General features: G+C 42.6%; 1 protein-coding gene across 2 annotated transcripts; it reads left to right on the forward strand.

Annotated features, from left to right (window-relative positions):
* Nucleotides 1-986: 986 nt before the first annotated feature.
* Nucleotides 987-20,323, forward strand: PKN3 (protein kinase N3). 2 transcript variants are annotated; one of them, XM_059828686.1, is made up of 22 exons: nt 987-1,007; nt 4,423-4,705; nt 5,268-5,416; nt 6,911-7,040; nt 7,154-7,305; nt 7,683-7,878; nt 8,186-8,377; nt 8,633-8,742; nt 9,239-9,382; nt 10,351-10,426; nt 11,415-11,601; nt 12,694-12,805; nt 13,673-13,749; nt 15,231-15,297; nt 15,898-15,989; nt 16,356-16,532; nt 16,622-16,684; nt 17,227-17,303; nt 17,894-18,036; nt 18,280-18,387; nt 18,959-19,039; nt 19,950-20,323. In XM_059828686.1, the coding sequence occupies exons 1-22, from the start codon at nt 987-989 to the stop codon at nt 20,160-20,162; spliced, it is 2,850 nt and encodes a 949-aa protein (XP_059684669.1). In that variant the 3' UTR covers nt 20,163-20,323. The 2 variants fall into 2 exon arrangements, with proteins under 2 accessions (XP_059684669.1, XP_059684670.1); XM_059828687.1 differs by having other exon boundaries at nt 4,423-4,703; nt 5,257-5,416.
* The last annotated feature ends 204 nt before the right edge of the window (nt 20,324-20,527 follow it).

A 20,527-nucleotide genomic window follows, 5' to 3' on the forward strand; every position in this document is an offset into this window, starting at 1 on the left:
AAGTGGTGGTCTTCACCACCTGAAAGCAATAAGTATCTTTCTCACTTGTTTTAAACGCTGGGCCTATGACACACTGCGTATCAGTTCTGCATGACACAATGGCAGCACAGCAGCATGGTGGTTTTTCACTCATCATAGCTGGGGGATTACTGCCAGCCTTGCCAATGCATTTGGGTTATTTTTTCACTCAAATATTCAGCTGAAACCCCAGATCCTACATGTAGAGAGGCCGTCCTCCAGAGAAAAAGTTAGTTAAAAGGCAGCACTGGCGACAAGCATGGCCCCCTTTCCAGGAAAGCATCCTGCCTAAAGGAGAGTTGCAGTTTGCTTGTTCCCCTACCAACAAATGCCAGTTACCAGTCAATCTCGAGAACTAAAATTGGAAACCACCTCATCGACTCAGCACAGCAAACTCGGGCCAGCCGCAGGGATTTTTCCTCACAGCTCCCCGAGGAGGTGTCAGGAGCCGAGCCGGGCCCGAGTTAAGGAGATCTGTCACTGCCTATGTCCCCGTACCGTCCCTTTGGCACGAACCCACAATTTTTGTGCCTACAAAGGACACTGACCCACTAAAGCCTCTCCTTCCCCAGCGGCCCGACGCGGAGGGCGATGTCCACGCTGGGAAGCGGGAGGTACCTCAGTCTCCTCAGCGTCCGGCCTGTCGCGCCTCTCTCCTTCCCGCCGCCATCCCGGGCGCGCTGCGGGACCTCGCCGCCAGGTCTCGGCTGCGCATTTCCCCTCAGGGCGGGCGAAGGCAGCGGGACGACCTCCGGACAGGGGCGGGAGCCGCGGCTGGCCGAGGACCCCGCGGGGCAGGGCTGGGCGGCGTGTGGGGAAGGGGAGGCTCCCCGCTCCCTCAGGGCCGCCCGCCGGCAGCTCTCCCGGGCCCGCACCCCGCGAGAGGGCGCTGGCGCCGGCACGCCGCTTCCCGGGAAGGCTCAAGTTTGAAAAAGTGCCGCTGGTTGCTGGCCGTGCCGTACGGAGCAATGGCGGCGGGGACCCCGCAGGTGAGCGCCGCGCCGAGGGCTCGGAGAGGCGCCAGCATGGCGGGCGGGGCGAGCCTCGCCTCAGGCGAGCGGGCTCACACCTCCTGGGTGGCCCCCTCCGCCCTTCGGGGGCCCCTCCATCCTCTCTCCGGGAAACCGCAGCGCTCTGCTCCGCCGGAAGCCCCCGGCCCCGGGGAGGGGGCGGCGGGGGGGGGGGGGGAGAGCGGGGCTTCCCGCTGTCTCCTCCGCCTCCCGTGGTGGCCGCGTCCCGGGGAGGTGGGAGAGGCTGCGCGAAGCAGGTGGGATCCACAAAAAATGTCCCTCCTCGCCTCAGGGAAAGGGGGTTCGGGCCAAGTTGGTGCCCGCTGAGGAAATCCCCTCTCGGCATCGAGCGGGTGTGGGAGGCAGGGCGGCTGCTGGGGCTGGCACACGGGAGCCGGGGGAGGGCAGCCAGCCTCCGTGCTGGGAAAAACATTCATTTCTGGAATAAGCTCCCCGGAGTGGGAGACGTGCCCAGCCCTCTTTCCCTGAGGCGTTTCAAGCCTAATCTGGGAAAGAAGGGATGGAGACACCGGCACAAAGAGCGCTCGCCGCCAGCGCTGCGGCCCCACCGGCCTCTCCCCACCTCGGTGCCTCCTGAGCTCGCTGCTCCCCACCCTTACCAGCCCTCGAGCAGCTCGGGGGTGGAGAGGGGACTGGCTCCAGACAGGATTGCAATTGCCTTTTTCCAAACCTTGCAGTGGCTTTTTTCTCGTAAAGAGTGAATGTGGTTGGCCGGAGTCTGTCCGATGCAGGCCTCGTCCCTACAGCACAAAGTTGCTGTGAAAGATGTGATTTAAAATGTCCTGGTGAACACGCGTGGTCTGCGGGGGGGATGGCCTCCTCATTGCTGGCTCACTGAATTGTAGATCAATTTCTGTGCCAGTGGTGAAACTCTAAGGGCCAGGGCTACTCTGGGCTTTGTGCAGGTGAAGCTCGTTGCCAGGCTGGGCATAACTGAGGGGATGGGATCTCCCTGGGCTGCAATCCAAAGGACTAAGTGCAACTTTGATACTGCTGAAATTTTTGCTAGTTAGGAAGCGGTCTAGACACTGCCGTACAACGTGAGTCCGGCGGAAGCCCTGGGTGAGTTCTGGTAGCCCCACTACAAGTACCAAAAGCAAGCTAATTTAAGCTAGTGTGGGTATTTCTCTACAAGCTGTACATGTGTTTTGGGATTGCATTGGAGACATACCCTGAAGGACTGACCTTCCCTGGGAACCCAAGAACAGCTGCAGCACGGGCTGTGGCAGTATCCCGACACCCCACCAAAATTCCTGAGTCAGAATGCAAAATGGATCAACCCAAATGCAAATGCAGCTTTCCCATCCTCCTCAGTAATAGAATATTTTATCTTCCTGGTGCAAAAAATGTCAATATTATAGCATGCTCTGATCCGTAGAGGGGAAGGAGGATCCAGTAAAACATACCATGCTCACATTCTAAATATATCTAGAAAACTAGCATGGTGCATTAATTGGTATTCCGACTAGGTTTTGGCAGAGAGTGATGTGGAGGAAAATTGACCTGAGAACTGCCCAGACTGTACCTGTTCTCTGAATCAATACCCAGGTCCCTCTATTCAGCACCCTTTATCGGCATTACTCTTGCAGCACTACTCATTCCGTTGCTCTGGACGGATCAAGGGGGTGGATTGCTTACACTCATTTGCATAGTTTGGATAGAAAATAAATCTGTATGCTTTTTCTAATTATTTAAATGAGAATTGCAACCAGCGAACTCCTTTTAGTCACTTGCTACAGATTGGATAAAGAGCTTTCTGATTTTCCAACTTAGAGCTGGTAAAGGTTGCCTGTGACTCAGGAACTCCATGATTCAAGTTCTTCCTCGCAAAACTTTGGATGTTTTTCAAAGCTCTGGCTTAGTTCCTGGCTTTACTAATTGGGCGAGAACTTCCTGGAATCAGGATGTTAATCTGAACCTTTTTGTTTTGTTACCAATCTGAACAACTCCTATTTTGGCTATTGTGTATCTGTTGCAGACCCAGCTTGGTTTTAGGCCAACTTTAAAATAGAGTTTCTTTCCTCCTTCTTTAATTATTTTTCTATTAGACTAAAATAGTAGCAAAAACTGATGGAGGATGTTTGGTTGGGTCTTTAAGGTGCGTTACAAAATATTCTAATACGATTAAATAATTGTTTCTGTGTGAGTGGCGTGGGGTTTGGATACACAGCACACTCTTAAAGTGCAGTAATGTACATGAGTAACACAAACCCAATGTGGTTTATTGTTGGAAGTGTGGTCAATCGATTAAAGAGTGTGAAAGCAAGTCGGGATTCCTGAGTTCTGTCTTTAGTCACTGATGTGCCATGTGACATTAAGTCAGTGCAGTGGAGCTTGACTGTGCAACTGTTTCTTTTGGGTTTAAGTGGGGAGTATGATGAGTCGGTAATGTTAGGTGATTAGTATATTAATTGCTCTGAAAGCCTTAAAGCCACTCTTCCTGTTGAAACGAAAAGCATAACCTCTTGCTTGGATCTGTTTGTTACGGTGCTAGGTAGCATCCTTATGGATAAAGCTTTCCCAGTTCCTGTCTGAGTTCAGTCCTTATTTGGTCAGTGAGATATACCTCTGCTGCTACTGCCTATACTGTGTATGTTGAGTCTGTAAACAGAGCATCTCTGTCCAGAGCTGTTGGTGAGGCATATATCTCTAGAACAAGTAGTGTTGAAAATGATGTAAAACAAAGCCCAGAACAAGTTTGAATACCACTAAAGCAACTCAAAATAATGAATGTTTTAAAGCGGCCTTACTGCCTGTAAATCACAGGCAGAATAGAGATTGAGAAAACAGTCTGCTTACCTTTTCAGATACAGCGGAAAGTTAAGTGTACTCTCTTGCTTGCTCATTTGTAGAAACAGCTGTAGGTTTTACGTTTTTTTTTCTTCAGGGATAACAGCTGAGAGTTAATGCATGCTTGTGACATTCCTAAGAAGCTCTAACAGGTTAGCTGAGATGTGTGAACAGTCAGCATCAAGACATACTCAGATAAAAATCTGTATCTACTACATCTTACTAGTAAAAGTTAATGTTGATCAGAACATGGGCAAATATTGGCTGGGCTTTGATACTTGGGAAACAAAGACATGTGTAGACATTAAATAGCAAGGAGACAAGTAAGATGAAGGTTTTTCTCCACTAGAGTTTAAAACAAAATTAAGGCATGTTCAGATCAAAGTTGTATTCTGTCCTCTGCAATTTAAATGTAGGTCTGGTTGTCTTGAAAATTCGGTGAGAATGTTGGCTCCAGAATTTGTGTGACCCAGTTTCTAAATGAAATTAAGGAGTGGAATCTTATGAGGGTATTGCTATATCATAAAAATGGTTGAACTGTGTTATCTCTGAAATCCTCTCGCCCAACACTGCCTGATTGCAGGGCAGCTGTCTCTTGCAGCTTGGCAGTGGCATGAACTTAATGGATCCAAGCTTCCAGCAAAAACTGGAGGGTGAGAAGGAACTACTTCGTCGCGCTATACAGAAAGAACTGAAGATTAAAGAGGGAGCAGAAAACCTGCGCAAAGCGACAACAGACAAAAAGAATCTTGTTCATATAGAGCACGTGCTGAAATCTTCCAACCGAAAACTGGAGCAACTGCATTGGGAACTTCAGGAGCTTAATGCAAGGATTGTAATAACAGACAAAGAGGAGGGTAAGACAGGTAGGTCTTGGGTCATGATTGACAGGAAAATTGTGTTATAGTGCTTCAATATTTATATATATTGAATTGACATATTTTTCTGTTGAGGGCTCACAAGTAATGGGAGTTTCTCCTGTTGGTATTTAGCTGATGAGGTGATCTGTGCGGAAAAAGTTGAGAACGGGGCAATAAAGGTGAAAGGAGGCAACACAAGAGATTGGTGTAGGGAGAAGACCAGCTGACAGTGCTGGGCATGGACAGTATTCAGAAGCACACTGTAGGTGGAACTGAAGAGATTTGAATAGAGTTTCTAGGTAGTTGAGCATCCAAGTATCTTACAAGATGAACGAGTAGAAAAATGGAAGAGCGCTTGTTAGGACGGCTTCATTGATAAACTAAGAAATATTTACAGATATGAGCTAGAGCTTCATTTGAAACAGTGTTTTGCAGTCAGTTTTGTAGACAAGACCTTTTTGTACCTTATTTTATAGCCTAACCTTCTTTTACAGAGTCACCCATCTATAACCCAGTGGAATGACACAAGAAAAGATGACTAATGGTATTGATTGTATTGTTTGTACAGATGGATCTGTATCTCCAGATCCTTGTCTCTGGGAAAGAAACCCGGACCCCATGGCAAGGAAGGTTGAAGCACTGAAAAAGCAGCTGCATGTTGAAATGAAAGTGAAACAAGGAGCTGAGAACATGATCCAAATGTATTCAACATCCAAGGTAAGCAGGAATAAACAACCATTTGGGAACATGGATTACTGGATCAAAATTTGTATTTAAAGTCCATATACAAACTCTCTCTGATAATTGATGTGTGAAAGAAATTCACTTGCAAAGCTTGCTTGACTGAATCCTAGCTCTGCATTTTGGTGCTCACCATAGTGACAGCATGTCATGTTACTGCACAGGGCAACCAGTGCTCCAATTATGCATTAGACTTGCATGTTAGAGATTTCAGGAGTTTAGCAGGAATCAACAAGGAACTGGATGGCACATATTTCATTTGTCAAGAGCTTAAGCCAATCTATAATTACTGGATGTTAGGAAAAGGCTTTTCTGAAAGTGTAGTTTATTCCACTTTGGCCTGTGATGTGGTTGCCTGTGCCTTTTTCCAAAGCATCTGGTGGTGATCACTGTTAGAGGGGAGTTATTAGACCGGGCAGACGGGCATAGTTTGGCAGTTTTGATGTTTTTGGCAGTTCATACATGGCAGATGCTGATTGTGCTTCTGCTCTTGAATGTTGCTTAGCAGTATTAATGATAGAGTTCAGAATCATGTTGTTTTAACTTAGCCATGTAAATCCTTTTGTAGTCTCAGTGGAAAGTGCTAGGTACCTAGAGAGTAGCTTGTGTTATCATTCTCGAACAGATGAATGGCCCTTTGGAGACACCTACCTCTCCCTACCAGCTACAGACTTTACATTACTTCTTCGGTCTAGATGCTTAATTTAGCTGGCTGAATGCCAACACAAAGATGTTAATGCATCTAACCTCAACACTCATAGTGGCTCTAGATTAGAGGCGGAGAAAAGTATCTCATAGGAAGTGGTGTGATAGAAGTGCTATCTCCAGAAAAACAGTTGCAAGCCTGGGAACATAGTGAGGGCGGTATAAGAGGTACATTCAGTCACTGACTTGAGGAAAGAAAGTTTAAAAAGCTTTGGTAATGTACACTGAGTTGGTGTGGTGTTTTGATATCACTAGATTGTTTAGGATAGAGCACAGCATGTGGTATCTCTTTATGTGAGAAAAAATTTCAGAGGTGTACTGCTTTCATATTCATCCCACTTTTTGAGTTTGGTATAATCATATTTAAAAGTCAAAGGATAATAAAAAAAAATAATCCAAGCTTATTATGAAGCTTAATTCAGTAAGACCAGCAATGTAGAAGGTTGTGATGTTTTTATTTGTTCGAAACCTCTGCTCACGAAACACTGTAAGCACAGTTGGCCAGTGAACCACAAGTCTCAGTGACTGCAAGGTTTGATATTAACTGGACATGTCCTTGACCTGTCCTTTCCCTCTACAAATGGAGATAGCGATCTCAAAGTCCTTGATCCTCAGCGGTGTCTCCTTTACATAACTGCTTATGTATTTCAGGATCATTTATGACCCTTCTTGCAGGTATCACCTCATCCTCATATTTGAACACATCATCGTAATACGTTTTTCATGAGCATGGTTCTCTCTCTGCATATGCTTTCTTTTTGGCAGGAGCGGAAGCTGCTGGCTACAGCTCAGCAGATGCTTCAGGACAGCAAGACAAAGATTGAAATAATCCGCATGCACATTGTGAAAGTATCTCAGTCAGCAGGAGGGGTGGAAGATACAGTGGATCCATCAGGTAAGGTATTTTAAGTAACTGATACAGCCTATAACAGATGCATCCAAAGATCCAAGATCCAGAATACTCAGTCAATTTTCATTCTTGTCATATTTTACCTCCGAAATGGCCAGTGAGGATGGGCAGCACCATCAGTGCTTTGGAGCTGCGTATCGAGGAGCTGAGACATCACCTGCGCATTGAAGCTGCTGTCGCTGAGGGGGCAAAAAATGTGCTGAAGATCCTAGGAGGGAGTCGGGTACAGGATCGCAAGTTTTTGGCTGAGGTAAGCACTTATTCAGGCCTTCCTGAGAGGGTGGTTTCATGCCTCAACATTAGTGATTTAGCATGAATGAATGGAGTTAACCAAGAGTTATTAGTTTGGGAAGTTCCTGTCTCTCTGTGAGGACAGACTGATTTGGATCACTTTCCCTTCTAGGGATAACATTCCTTGCTTTGGTGAAATTTCTCAGGAACATCGGAAGTGACACTGGTGGTCAGGATCTATGAGAAAATATTTCATCTTGTTCCTTTATTAGTAAGATGTTATCTGGTCTTTTTTTGAAGCTTACTCTAGTAGTTCATAAAGGATTAATAGTACCTGGACTGGGGGCTGTACATTGAAAATTTCAGCCTGCTTTCTGTTCTACTTCATATTGCTAGGCTCAGGGTCGTTTGCAAGAGTCCTCTCAGAAGATTGACCTGCTGCGCTTGTCCTTGGAACATCAGCTTACTGAGCTTTCTCCTGATCACCCAAAAAGAGCACTCATCAAGCAGGAACTAGTAAATACTTCCTCCCTGGGAGCTCAGCATGGCAGCATCCAACCCACTTCAGTCATCAAACCTACAGCCCTTACAGGTATGTAAGTTCTGCATGGCATGTTGTTGTGAGGAGGATAGAGGGAAAAATGAGTTGCATTTCTTCTCATCATTGTAATGCCTCTTGTTATATGGACATTTGATTTTCTAGGTACCGGACTTACTTTTTCTAGGCCAGCCAGAGCTTTCTGATCATATGGATTTGCAGTCTATTAATGGCACAGATTTGAGCTATTAACCAAGAAATCATGAATCTGATAAATTCTTGGATCCCTGTGAGGACAGGCTGACTGGAATCACTTCATCTTTTACATAATAATATTCTTTACTCTCCTAAAATTCCTCAGGAACATTGGAAGTGAGACTGATGGGGTGTCAGGATCTATTGGAAAATGTTCCAGGACGTTCCCGAATGACTAGTTCTTCTCCCATCTGTGGCAGCCCGAGTGATTTGAGGTCCCTTTCCCGAACACGAGTTGGCTTGGGTATCCATGGCCGTAGTGTTGCAGGAAAGTATCTGCGGAACGAAGAGCCTTGTAGTGAGTATGGGGCTCTCTGCTGAATTGTGAGGGGCATATGGGAGCGTGGGGGCTTCTTATCAAGGTAGTAGGTTAGCCTGGTATGAGTGTAATTATAAGAAACCTGATTTCTTCAAAACTAAGAGAAAATGAATTGCATTATACCTAGTCCTCCTAGTACTCTCCTGGAAATTACATTTGATTGTGATATTCACCTTCAGCGTGAGAGATTTTCTTTGGTAAAATATTATAATCCATGTTTTCTCCTTTGTCCAGATGAGGTCCTTGCTGTGCTCAAAGTGGACAATAAAGTGGTTGGCCAAACAAACTGGGGTCCAGTTAATAACCAGGCATGGGACCAGAGCTTTGTCATTGAGCTGGACCGGGTAAGTCTGCCCCAGATTCCCTGTGTTGTATTTGTTTTTCCATTTCACCTTACCTGATTTGCTCATGTAGCTGCCGTTCCACTTGATTCCACTCTCTGTTGCTGCTGTCCCCATGTCCTTTTATGTGCCAGTTATCTTAGTCTTCCTCTGAAGGCAGTGCATCTCTGGCAGAGATTCAGCCTGAACAGCAGCTGTTGTCCTTCTCTCCTTATCTGAGCATTTGTATTGCATCTTACCAGCAAAGTGTCTTTCACAGGGATTTCTGAAATGGGGAGCCAATACAGCCATATCCAAGAGGGTCTTTAGCTAGGAAGATTTGAAAACATCAGAGAAAGCAGGGAACAGAAGGATTAAAGAAGTTTCTTATGCATACTGTTTAGTTTACTGAATTTTTACAACAGCATGTGTGTGCCATTTCCAGAGCATGGGGCAGTACGTAACTTTTCTGCTTTTTTTTTTTTTTTTCTTCTCCCCCACCACTCACTCATCCCACCAGTCTCGTGAGCTAGAAATTGCAATTCATTGGAGAGACTGGAGAGAACTATGCGCAGTGAAGTTTTTACGTTTGGATGATTTCCTTGATAATGAACGTCACGGGATGTGCCTCTCCCTCGAACCCCAAGGAATGCTTTTTGCAGAGGTATAAATGTCAGCTTTGTTTCTTTTTGAGAGAACTCTGTCTGTTTAGTGTGCCTGCCCTGAAAGCAGTTGTTCAACCCAGGATACAAGGAATGGAAGGAGCAATAATCTAGAAGGGTAGAATGACTCCTGAAATCCTTTTGCATCAATATCACATCTAAGAATAAGGAACAACATGATATAATAGATGTACACATGCCATAGCCTGGAGTGACTCTTCAGCTGCTCCACTCTAATTATATATGTGTGTGCTGTGAAGTCCGTTGGTTTTTATTTGCTTTCATTATAAGTCATCGGTGACACTTTAATTAAACATATGGCTTAATGGTTGGAATTGAATCACAGGGGCTGTAGAATCAGAGATCCAAATTCCCTCTGGGTATGCTTATTTTATCATCTTTCTGAGGCTATTATTAGTTTGAAGTACCATCAATGAAGAGATCATCTAGATAATCCCTTAAAAGCCGCAGTACTTTCTCCTTTGTGTTGTGATGAAAGTTCCTGTTGTTATCTTTCCAAAAGTAGGATCTTGACCTCATGTACCAAAATTTGCCTCCTCTCCCACTCTTCTTGGGTTTTGTGGTTTTGTTTTGTGGGGGTTGTTTTTGGTTTTTTAATTTTTACTTCTGTGCCACAGACTACTACGTTTTTTTATCCTACAAATGGCTGTGTTCTTTATGCATGGCTTTACAAATTAGATTAATTTTGTTTGGGATATGAATTGGTCTTAATTCTGGGGGTTTTCTGCACTCCGTGTAGCAGAATATTCCAACATCTAAAACCACAGTTGAAGTAAGACATATTTAGAGAGTGAAGCTAGAATAACGCAGTCTGGAGTCTATGGGAGTGACTCCTAACCTACCAAATAGATATGAAGGGAGAATTTGATGAGAAAGCAGGCATGTGTGAAAGTTTGTGTTCACAGTGTAAATGAAGAATCCTGACAAATCCCTTTTGCTTCTCTGACAGGTGATGTTCTGTAATCCTGTCATTGAGAGAAAGCCAAAACTGCAGCGACAGCAACGCATTTTCCCCAAACAGAAAGGTAAGCTGCTGGAGAACTGACTGCTTACTATCTAGGGTGTGGAGGTGAGGTCAGGAGTTTGCACAAGCAGGCTGGCATGCACTCCTATCCCATTAAATTTGTGAGACATTAAAATGGTTGCTAATTACTGTGTGTAAGTAGGTGGGCTTTATTAGAATGTGAAAGTTTGTTCAGTCACAAAAAGTGCAGGCAGCCTGGCTGCGGCATGGTGTGTAATGTCATGTTGTTGTGGCGTTTCTATTCACAATTAAGATTGTTAGGAAGATATAATTACTAGTTATTTAACAGACTTAGCAAGATCCAGGACTCAAGCTGTACTAATTTAACCAGCAATGCTGTTCCTGATGAACAGATATTGGAAGGTTTTCTGGAAAACTCTGAATTATAGAAGACTGTAGCATGAACAGACTACTGATTGTCAAGTCTTTAGAGCTGGCATCTCAGATTAATAGTTTAGGGACTGGAATAGCTTGCATACTTTCTTTTTTGTCTGCAGATTCTTTCTTGTGAAGCTGAATAAAGTAACACTTTACATACAGAGAACTCCTGGCAGTGGGGCTAAATGAGATTTTATATTTATATTCTTCAGGAAGTAGTAAAAATAATTAAAACATCCCAAATGTTTTACTCTTTTTAAGACATTTTCAGAAATTTTTTGTTAACAGGCTGCATAATTAAAATGTAGTGTTGAAAAAGAAAACCTGACTTAAAATAAAATCAATTTTTAATGGTTTATGCAATTTGTACTTGCGGATTGTTATGATATTATATGGAGCTGAACTTAGGTGAAATAGTTTCATCATCAATATCTGTTTCATCATCATCATTATTAAACTTTCTTCCTTGGGAAAAAAGCCCATTCTCCTTAGGGTTGGCTAACTTTTTGAGTAACCCACGGGTGCTTGGGCAAAAAAGACAGTTTGACAGTACATGAGATTGTAATTTGTGCATTGTAATCTCACTGGTGTTTTGACTCTGACTTCTCCAGGGAAGGAATTTCTCCGAGCTCCTCAAATGAACATAAATGTTGCTGCTTGGGGTCGCCTGATGATGAGTTTCCTCCCTCCATGTAGTTCCATGAGCACTCTGAGTCCCCCACTTCATGATCCCATTCACACAGACTTCCCTCCAGTTCCCCCGCAAAGTCATGTTGATTCAATGTCCAAACTGAGTAGGTAAGTCATGTTCTGAGTGTTGCTGGGTGACACTCTGGAATGGGTGTAGAATAGATCTTAAAACTCTGTTGCACCTTACTAAGGCGGAGGAAGATATTGATGTGCAAATTGTATCTGTGGAACTTAATTCAGGATTTTAAGAAAAGCCAGTGATGCCTGAAATGATGTGTTTTTAGTGGGGTGTTCAATACGCTATGGCTAGCTCTGATTTGTTGTTAGCAGTTGGACCGATTTCCAGAATTGCTGTCCTAACAAGCAGTGTGTTCCAGAGCTAGGGGAACTTCAGCAGCTTTCATTTCCTCTGCAGTAAGACCTGTGGGCATAAAAGTGGTGATAAGTAAACACTGTGATTTAAAAAAAAAAAAAAGAACAAAATAAAAAAAAAAAAACAAAACAGATTTTCAAAAGTTATTTTATAAACACAAAAAATGTACTGGTTCTGCACTGCGAAGGAAAGAAAATTCCACTCATTAAATGTCTTCACGAGTATAGTAACTGAACTCTATGCAAGATCACAACGTGACTGTTGTGGTAAAAATGCACTCTTCTTTCATGAGGTTACATGTACCACAACCACTAGCATAATGTAGCACTCAGAAGGTACATAACTAAGCTTTTAAATAGGCTGTAGAAGAAAATTCTCTAAATAACAATTTTTTAAAAGTGTTGGAATTAATCTTTAGAGAATTAGTCATTCTCTGAAAGATACTATTCCCACTGATTCACAAGACGTAGAAAAGAAGAAAAAAATGTAGTCAACTACTATGTTGCTATTAAAACCAAGACTTCCTTTAAATTCTTGACCATAGTGACTTGCTTCTACACACCTACGTTTTATTAATGTTATAGTGTCAGAGAGCTAGTGTTGCAATGTGAGTCTAACCATCACCAACTTAATAGCTCGTTTTCTTTTCATTCATTTAGGAGAGCATATGTCTTGTTGATACTTCACAGACTTGTGTGAATCAGGGCGTCCTGTTATCCAGTGTATTGGACTGAACTAAACTTTGCTTATATAGCAAAGTGATGCAAAGGTGTCTGTGTACAATGTTCGGCCCTAAGGCAATCTTCAATTTTGTGTTACAAATGCAGTGACTTTCCTGTGGCTAAGCTTACATTTGCTGATGAAGCACCACCCAAACCTCCACGCCTTTTTCTGATGGCCAACTCCAAAGAATCAACACCGTCTCCTGCAGATTCTCCGGTAATCCTCTGGGCTAATAGGGAGACTTTTCTTTGTTGGTTGGTGTTCTTTCAAGGCCCGGTTCTTCTTACTTGTTTATTACTGGAGAAATTAACTATACTTTAGACAGGCATCTCCTCATTATCTGGCTGATCTCCAGGGATTCAGAATCCAGTGAACTATTTTGGCATGGAGTCCTCATGAAAGCGTTGCACCCCTCTTTTTTTTTTTTTCTTTTTTTTTTTTTTCTTTCTTTTTTTTTTACTTCTTTTTTTAAATTACATGTTGCTTTTCTTGGAGAAGCAAAATGGGAGGTAGGTTAGCATTGGGAGTTCGGGGCAAGAGTATGGAACATATGACTGTACAGAGAAAGCAGGGAAAGAGGGTCGGCAGGCTTTTAGGACCAGATGAAGTTCTTTGTCATTAAAGAAACTGGGGAAAACCAAGAAGAGCTCCACTTTTCTGGCAGAAGGAGCAGGAAAATTTTTTTGAGTAGTATAATGGTTAATGACTTATATTCTACCACATCTTATCCTTTCTCATTTGGCTTTGGTGATAGAGGAAACTGCATTCTCTGATCATTGTGACTCTTTTTGGGACATGAGATGCCTTTTTTCTAGAAAGGAAATGTTTTATCCTAGACTTTTAAAATAATTTATTTTAAAAGGTTTGACCCTATAAAAAAATTGTACATGGGAATAGTTTTGTGTAACCATAAAATAATCTGTTTTCGTGCTGCTTCCCTCCAAGCAGAGACGACGACCAACTGTAAGAACTTGTCTGTGGTTATGCTGGATCATGACAGAGGGAAAAATTTGGATGTGGGTGTTCAGGTCTGACTTGGCAATTCCAGAGGATGACACACTGTAATTTTTTTTCTGTTCCTAGTGTCTGAAGAGGCTGCATGTTGAGGAGAAGTCTTGCAGCTCTGCTCTAACAGAATTTCCAACCCAGGCATCTCCAAGGTAACTGTGGACAGCATGGGCTGTCTTGGGTCGCAGATCAAAGAGGCACTGGGCTGAAATTTTTGAGCATGCAGACTAAAATTCTGCTCAAGATATGCTTTGGTTTCTCAGCAGCAGACTCTTAGTGCTGAGCATAGACAATACCATGGAAAGTCTGCTCTGAGCTTTGCTTGTCCAAATGTCTGCTGCACCTTATCTGCTTATTAACCCCAATACTTAGCCTATTGATAGATTGTGCACTACAATGTAATAGATTACTTTAGTAGAAGGTAAAGTTACTTAACTGTTTTCAAGTGCTTCCTTGTCTTTGAAGTTTTATGGTGAAGCATTTTTAGACGTGTCTGCATTCTAGGTAATACATTTCAGAAACACTTTTGGCATCCCTCACACTCTTCTATTGATATGCAAGATACACTTTCATTATGTAGGGAGGCATAAAACAGTAAGTTGTTTGTAGTCTATGGCAGTTATATATACACAATTTGTATGTAGCAAGGATACACAGTAGTAAATATACCAAAACCAGGACAAGTAAAAAAAATTTAATCTTGTTGAACAAATACTGACCAAAAAAGCACAAATAGCAAAATCTCTCTAAGCTGATCTTGCAGTTCAGATCACAGAATTATGTTCATGACTTCGTCATCACTTTTGAGGGGTCCCATCTTCAAAACCCTGTAGTCAGGATGCAGTCAGGCACCTACCTACCCTCTCTCTGAGGAGTCTGAGGAGGGAGTTGAGTCCTTCATGCATAGATCCTCAGCCCCTCATTTCACTCAGTGGAGGAGTATGGAGTGTCTGCAGTCTTTTAAAGATGATCCTGGACTAAAGCTTTTAGGGTGTGGGTTTTTGGGGTTTTTTTTTAAATTCTTTCCAAGCAATTCTGCAACCTTAGTTTCCTTGGTAACACCTTGTGGCAGACATAACGTTCTATAGCATCTCCTCATTCAGCTGCTTTTTTTCCAGCAACATGTCTGTTGTCTCACCATGTTTCATTTCCAATTCCTGTGTGAGAACTTCTCTTCTTATGCCCTTGTCCTACTAGCACTTGATATACATGTTCATGTCTGATTAACAGAATTGCTGTTGAGCCTGCTGAAAGGAGCGTAGGCGAAATTGAATTTTACTGCCCCAAGGATGGGGGTCAGGGGGAACTAATCCTGTTATGGGAAGTAATAGAGAGAGCAAGCCTTGGAAAGTCAGAATTGTTGCTCCTGTTACCAGTACAGATGGAAGTCATACTGCTGCCACTGGGAGCAGTTTCCTCGCTTTACAGTTACTTGCTCCTTTCTTCAGTGGCAGAACAGCAGCAGCAAGCCTAACTTTTCAGGATTTTAGCCTAGGTCAGGAGTGGTTGACACAGCTGTTTGCTTTCCCTTTTGCTATACAGAGCTTCTTCCCCTAACACAAATACATAGTCCTTTGTTATCTGTTTATGCATCTTTTGGGTATTGTCTCAGCAATTCTTTGTTTGTCTGCAGGAAGAGGACCATTCAGCTTGAGGATTTTCACTGCATCGCCATGCTGGGACGTGGCCACTTCGGGAAGGTAGCGTAGAAGTGTACACCTTGTGGAGGAGGTCAGTAGGGCTCTGGTTGTGAAGATGGGCCTGTGCCTCAGAGTCTGAATAGAAACATTGCAGTACAGAAGAGATCTATTGCAATGTAGATACACAAAATGAACCAAACCCAACCACACAAGCAGCTGATAACTCCTGTTAACAGTCAAAACTGCTTAAGATTTGTGGCTTCAAAGCCTGGAGAAAACCATCCAGGGAGTGCTAAGTCATTTCATAGAGCACATAATTACCATTCCTTTCATTATCATTGTGATCACTAGTGGAATAGCTCCATTCCCAAAAACTGTGTGCATGGTTGCTTGTTGTGAGAGCTCTGAGGTGCTCATAAAGCACTTGGCCATCTGTGATACTACTGTTTGTGAAAAGAATATAACTTACGCTGACATCCTTCTGGACTGCTGCGGCACAAGGAGCAGAAAAAAAGTGCTCCATTTCTGGAGTTACTTGAGCTTGGTTTTGAGAATGACTGTCTGGAGTGGATGGAAATAGTTTGTGTCAATGGGTGTCAAAGTAACCCAATAAGGAAATGACAGATTTGTTTGAAGTACAGCTTTTCTGTTGTCTTTCAGGTACTGCTGGCCCAATACAAGCCAACTGGGAAGCTGTATGCTATCAAAGCCTTGAAGAAAAAAGATATTATTAGGAGAGATGAAATTGATAGGTGAGCTTTGTTTAGAGATGGTACTATTGCCAGAGGCTACATTAACACACCTGTAATCAAATGTTAGTAGGTATGATGTGTACTGGTCGTGGTACTATTAAGGTTAAATGTGACCTTAAGGCTTGGGTAACTAAAATCAGGAATACGGAAACTTCTGACAGCTTTCTAGCCTCTGTTGGAATAACACCTGAAGAACACTCTAAAACTCAAGGTTTGGAAGTATGTAAGATAAATATTGTATTAGCTCCCACTTTTTATTTCTCTAACTTAAGAATGTAAAGATTTTCTTCTTCATCCTGTCTTTCTCAAAACAGGTTTTTCTGCCAAGTTTTAACACTGACATTTTCATTCTTTGCATCTTGGCAGCTTGAACTGTGAGAAGCGAATATTTGAAGTGGTCAATTCTTCTGATCATCCATTCCTTGTGAACATGTTTGCATGTTTCCAGACACCTCACCATGCTTGTTTTGTGATGGAATATACTCCAGGTGGTGATCTTATGATGCGTATACATGAAGATGTCTTTCCAGAGCGTATGGCACAGTGAGTTAGAATTAGTCTAGTTTCCAGGCATTATAAATTTTTAACTCGATTCTCATAGATATTTCCTGATAACTATTTGTCTCTTTTAGGTTTTATACAGCCTGCGTAGTCTTGGGGCTCCAGTTCTTGCATGAGAAGAAAATTGTTTATAGGTAATGCAGCAAAGAATAAGTATAAGACAGTTCAGCAACTTGAAAGTTTATTTTTCCTGTAGCTATATGTCTGGAGCTCACTATCTTGCTGGGGTTTCATCTTTCTGTCCACCTGTATTTTCCCCATTGCCTGTTGCTATCAGCATGTTCATCATGCTTACAGTAAAAAAAGAAGTTATTCATTTGACATGTTGCAGGTGATTCATCCTCTGTGACATGTCAATACATTCTGGGGTCACCTCTAAGTCACTGCTTTCTTTTTTACTGTGATAGCCAAGTAATTTGTCATGCTGTTGTGGGATGCTCTTTTCCAGATGAATAAGCCCCACCCAGCTCTAAGCTGCTTTGTGAGCCTTTCATTAAGAGAAAAATAATAAATTAAGGGGAATCTTCCAAATAATACATCGTTTAAAATGCAGACATTACTCAATTTAGCTTTTATTCTCTCTATTAACATCTAGTTTCTGCCTCTTGCAAAAAAGCTGTTGGATGGCAATCCTCAGACTTCATCCACCATTTTATTTCCTCTCCTTTGCCTGCAGGGACCTGAAATTGGATAATCTGCTTTTAGATGCTGAAGGATTTGTCAAGATCGCAGATTTTGGATTGTGTAAGGAAGGTGAGTGACTTTGTTGAAGCCAAAATTGAACCATCAAAACGAGTTTAGGATCTGGGCTTTAGTAAAATGTTTGCAAATGCAGGTACTGAGGTGGCTGGGTGTAACTTGTATTCATTGCCATCTTAAAAATAAACCAAAACCCACCAAAAACAAAACCAAAAAAAAACCCCAACAAACTAAACAATGAAAAAACGTTACCTGTCTGGCCATGATGAACTTGGAAAGAATACTTTGTCCTTTACTCTTCAGGAAACTTGTGAAGGAGTTTGCAATGTGCTTGTTTGCTCAAAGGAGCCAGAATATAGGATACTACAAACCACATACTTGAGTAAATGAGCAATGGAATCTGCAGGAAGTTTCTGTGTTTTTGCTGTTTATTTAAGTATTGTCTGTATATTTCATATTCGGAGTTTTTAGGGCCCCCAGGTTTCATACTTCCTCATTGGCATTTACAAGCATTGATGAGAGCCCTTGCCCAGTTAACAGCATTAGACTATCAAGTGATAATCTATGGCTTTCAGAAGGTGAGACTGCATGTGATCCATTTAGTAATGTGTGCTGGATTTTACAAAATTGTTCTTTTACTACAGGAATAGGTTTTGGAGACCGCACAAACACCTTCTGTGGCACCCCTGAATTTCTGGCTCCAGAAGTCCTGACAGACATCTCATACACTCGGGCAGTAGACTGGTGGGGATTGGGTGTACTCATTTACGAGATGCTTGTTGGTGAGGTAAGACCACCTTTCTCTAAGAGGATTTCACTAAGCAGTTTTGGGGAGAGTAGTACCCGACCACCTGAGATAAAATTTTGCTGAACGTAGCCAATTATTTATTAGTACTTAAATTACATTTTTCTTATTCGTAGTGCTTGCCAAATGCTAATTAATCCATACAATTCCCTGCTATTCTCATCCCTATTTAATGGTGAGGAGTGGGTGCTATGTGGATTAAATAATAAAATGTCACAATTGCAGTCACCGTTCCCTGGAGATGATGAGGAAGAAGTCTTTGACAGTATTGTCAACGATGAAGTCCGGTATCCACGATTCCTTTCATCTGAGGCACTTTCTATAATCCGTAAGGTAATGGGCTTGATGGGTCTCTGGGAGCCTGAGGAATTTGCATTTACTGTGTAAGTGCATCCAGAGAGACTGTATTAGGACCGGATAGCATTCATGTGTGTAATCTGGAGCTGCCTACACAGGCTAAGGAAACATTTAAAATTTACACATATTTTTCCTTTCCTTCTTTTCACATAAATGCTATTCTTCTGTCTAAGGATGACTAAGCAGGCTTCTTACTGAGGTCTGTTGCTGCTAACTCTGAAATGGAGAAGTGTTGATTCAAGGGCAAGAATGTCAGTCATTCAGTGGAGATGGCTTGATTTAGTTGAGTGTGACCCAGTAGTCGCAGGTGCACAATTAAGATGAGATGCTTCATGCAGTTTGTAGCAGGTATCTTATTGATGTTGGCAAGTTGTTTACAAGGAACTAGGTCTGAGCTATTACTAGCAAATTATGACCTTGCTGCAAGGTGAAAATTAGAAGATACTGAGGGGTCAGTCCATCTCCTTCCTTTTGTTTTTCTCTCTGGAACAATATTTCTGTCCATCATTGTTCCCGTTGTTTAATTTTGAACTGATACTTCCTGCAGCTTCTTCGGAAATGTCCAGAGCGTAGACTGGGAGCAGGGGAAAAAGATGCAGAAGAGATTAAAATCCAGGCCTTTTTTAAGGTAGGAACTCACGTTATCCCTCCCCCTCATCTCTTGAGTTTGAGCTGAGTGATCTGCTTTCTGTTGGCATTGAGGCATATTTCCATTAGTTATCAGTGAGATCTTAGTTGTAGTTTCTGTTGCACCTCATTGCTGTATTCAGGAACATGTGTTTCAATTAATGTTTGAAATGACATCCCCCAAGTGTGTTTTCTGGGATCTGTAAGCTTCCAGAGCCAGTTTGTTACTTCTGATTGTACTTCTATGTACAAATACACCTACCTTTTGAGCCATCAACAAAGACCCCTTTTAAATCAAACTGTAGCCGTCAAAGATGCAGTCTAATGATGACAGTGATTGCCAGTCAGTCTGTTTGACGGCACCTGCATTTGCAGGACATACATGAATCCTAAGAGAAATTGAGGTTAAAGGTACATTCGCTTTGGGTCAAGGGTATATGTCTGTTTCAGGCAAAGGTGTTACCATTCCTCCTTGTTGTTACCCATCTGCCAGAAGTTATTAGCTTTACAGCCTCTGGCTGGCTTGGCACTGGAGTAAGAAAAGAATTTGGACGTCAGCAGAAATTGCTGGGAAGTCCACAGATCCACCTGGCCACAGCTGCACTTCAGTTTTGTCCCTCCTAAATATAGTTTGAGCTGTAGCTTTGTTTCTTGGTGTTCTAAAGAACAGCCTCAGACTGTATGGAATCTCTGTACTACCTGGCCTGCACCCACTATGCTGTTTGGTTTAAGCCTTTTTTCCAATTTTCTCTCTCTTTCCGCCCACCCCCCACCCCCCCCCACCCCCCTTTTTTAATTAGTAGGAATAAGACATGTTGCAAATGATCTGGAAGGGAGGCTGCAATCCTCCCTCTTACTTTCACATTTCATAAATAATGTCAATCTGGCTGGTTCACTTCCTTCTCTTACAGGAAATTGATTGGGCTGCCTTGTTTGCCAGGACTCTGAAGCCCCCTTTTGTGCCTACTTTAAGAGATCCAACCGACATTAGCAACTTTGATGAAGAGTTTACATCACAAAAGCCAATCCTTACTCCTCCAGAGGAGGTTGCTGTCCTAACCCGTAAGGACCAGGCTGTCTTCAAGGACTTTGACTTTGTCTCCAGACACCTTTTAGATGTTTGATTCCTGTGCTATAAGAAACATGAACAGATTGTTACCACCTTGAGAGAGTGTAGCGAGGACTTGGCACAGGCAATGGAAAAGTCAACAGAATTCATAGAACTGCTAGTGCTGATGACCCCAGGATAAGAGTGCCCTGCAAGCTGAGTTAACCTACTGTGGGTGTTTTCAGCCTCATTTGTTGGAGGGATACTGGATGTCAATTATCTGTAAGGAGCAATTAATATTTGACTGGATGTATCTTCTGCTGCCATTGAATATAGATGGAAATTGGGAACTTAAGCTGGACTTAATTTAATGAAATCAAATAACTTCTGCAACCCAGGTTACTCTTTGCAAAAAGCCTAAGTAAGTAGCGCAGCTTTTTA

This window comes from Gavia stellata, chromosome 24, assembly GCF_030936135.1.
Source record: "Gavia stellata isolate bGavSte3 chromosome 24, bGavSte3.hap2, whole genome shotgun sequence".
Lineage (NCBI taxonomy): Eukaryota > Metazoa > Chordata > Aves > Gaviiformes > Gaviidae > Gavia > Gavia stellata.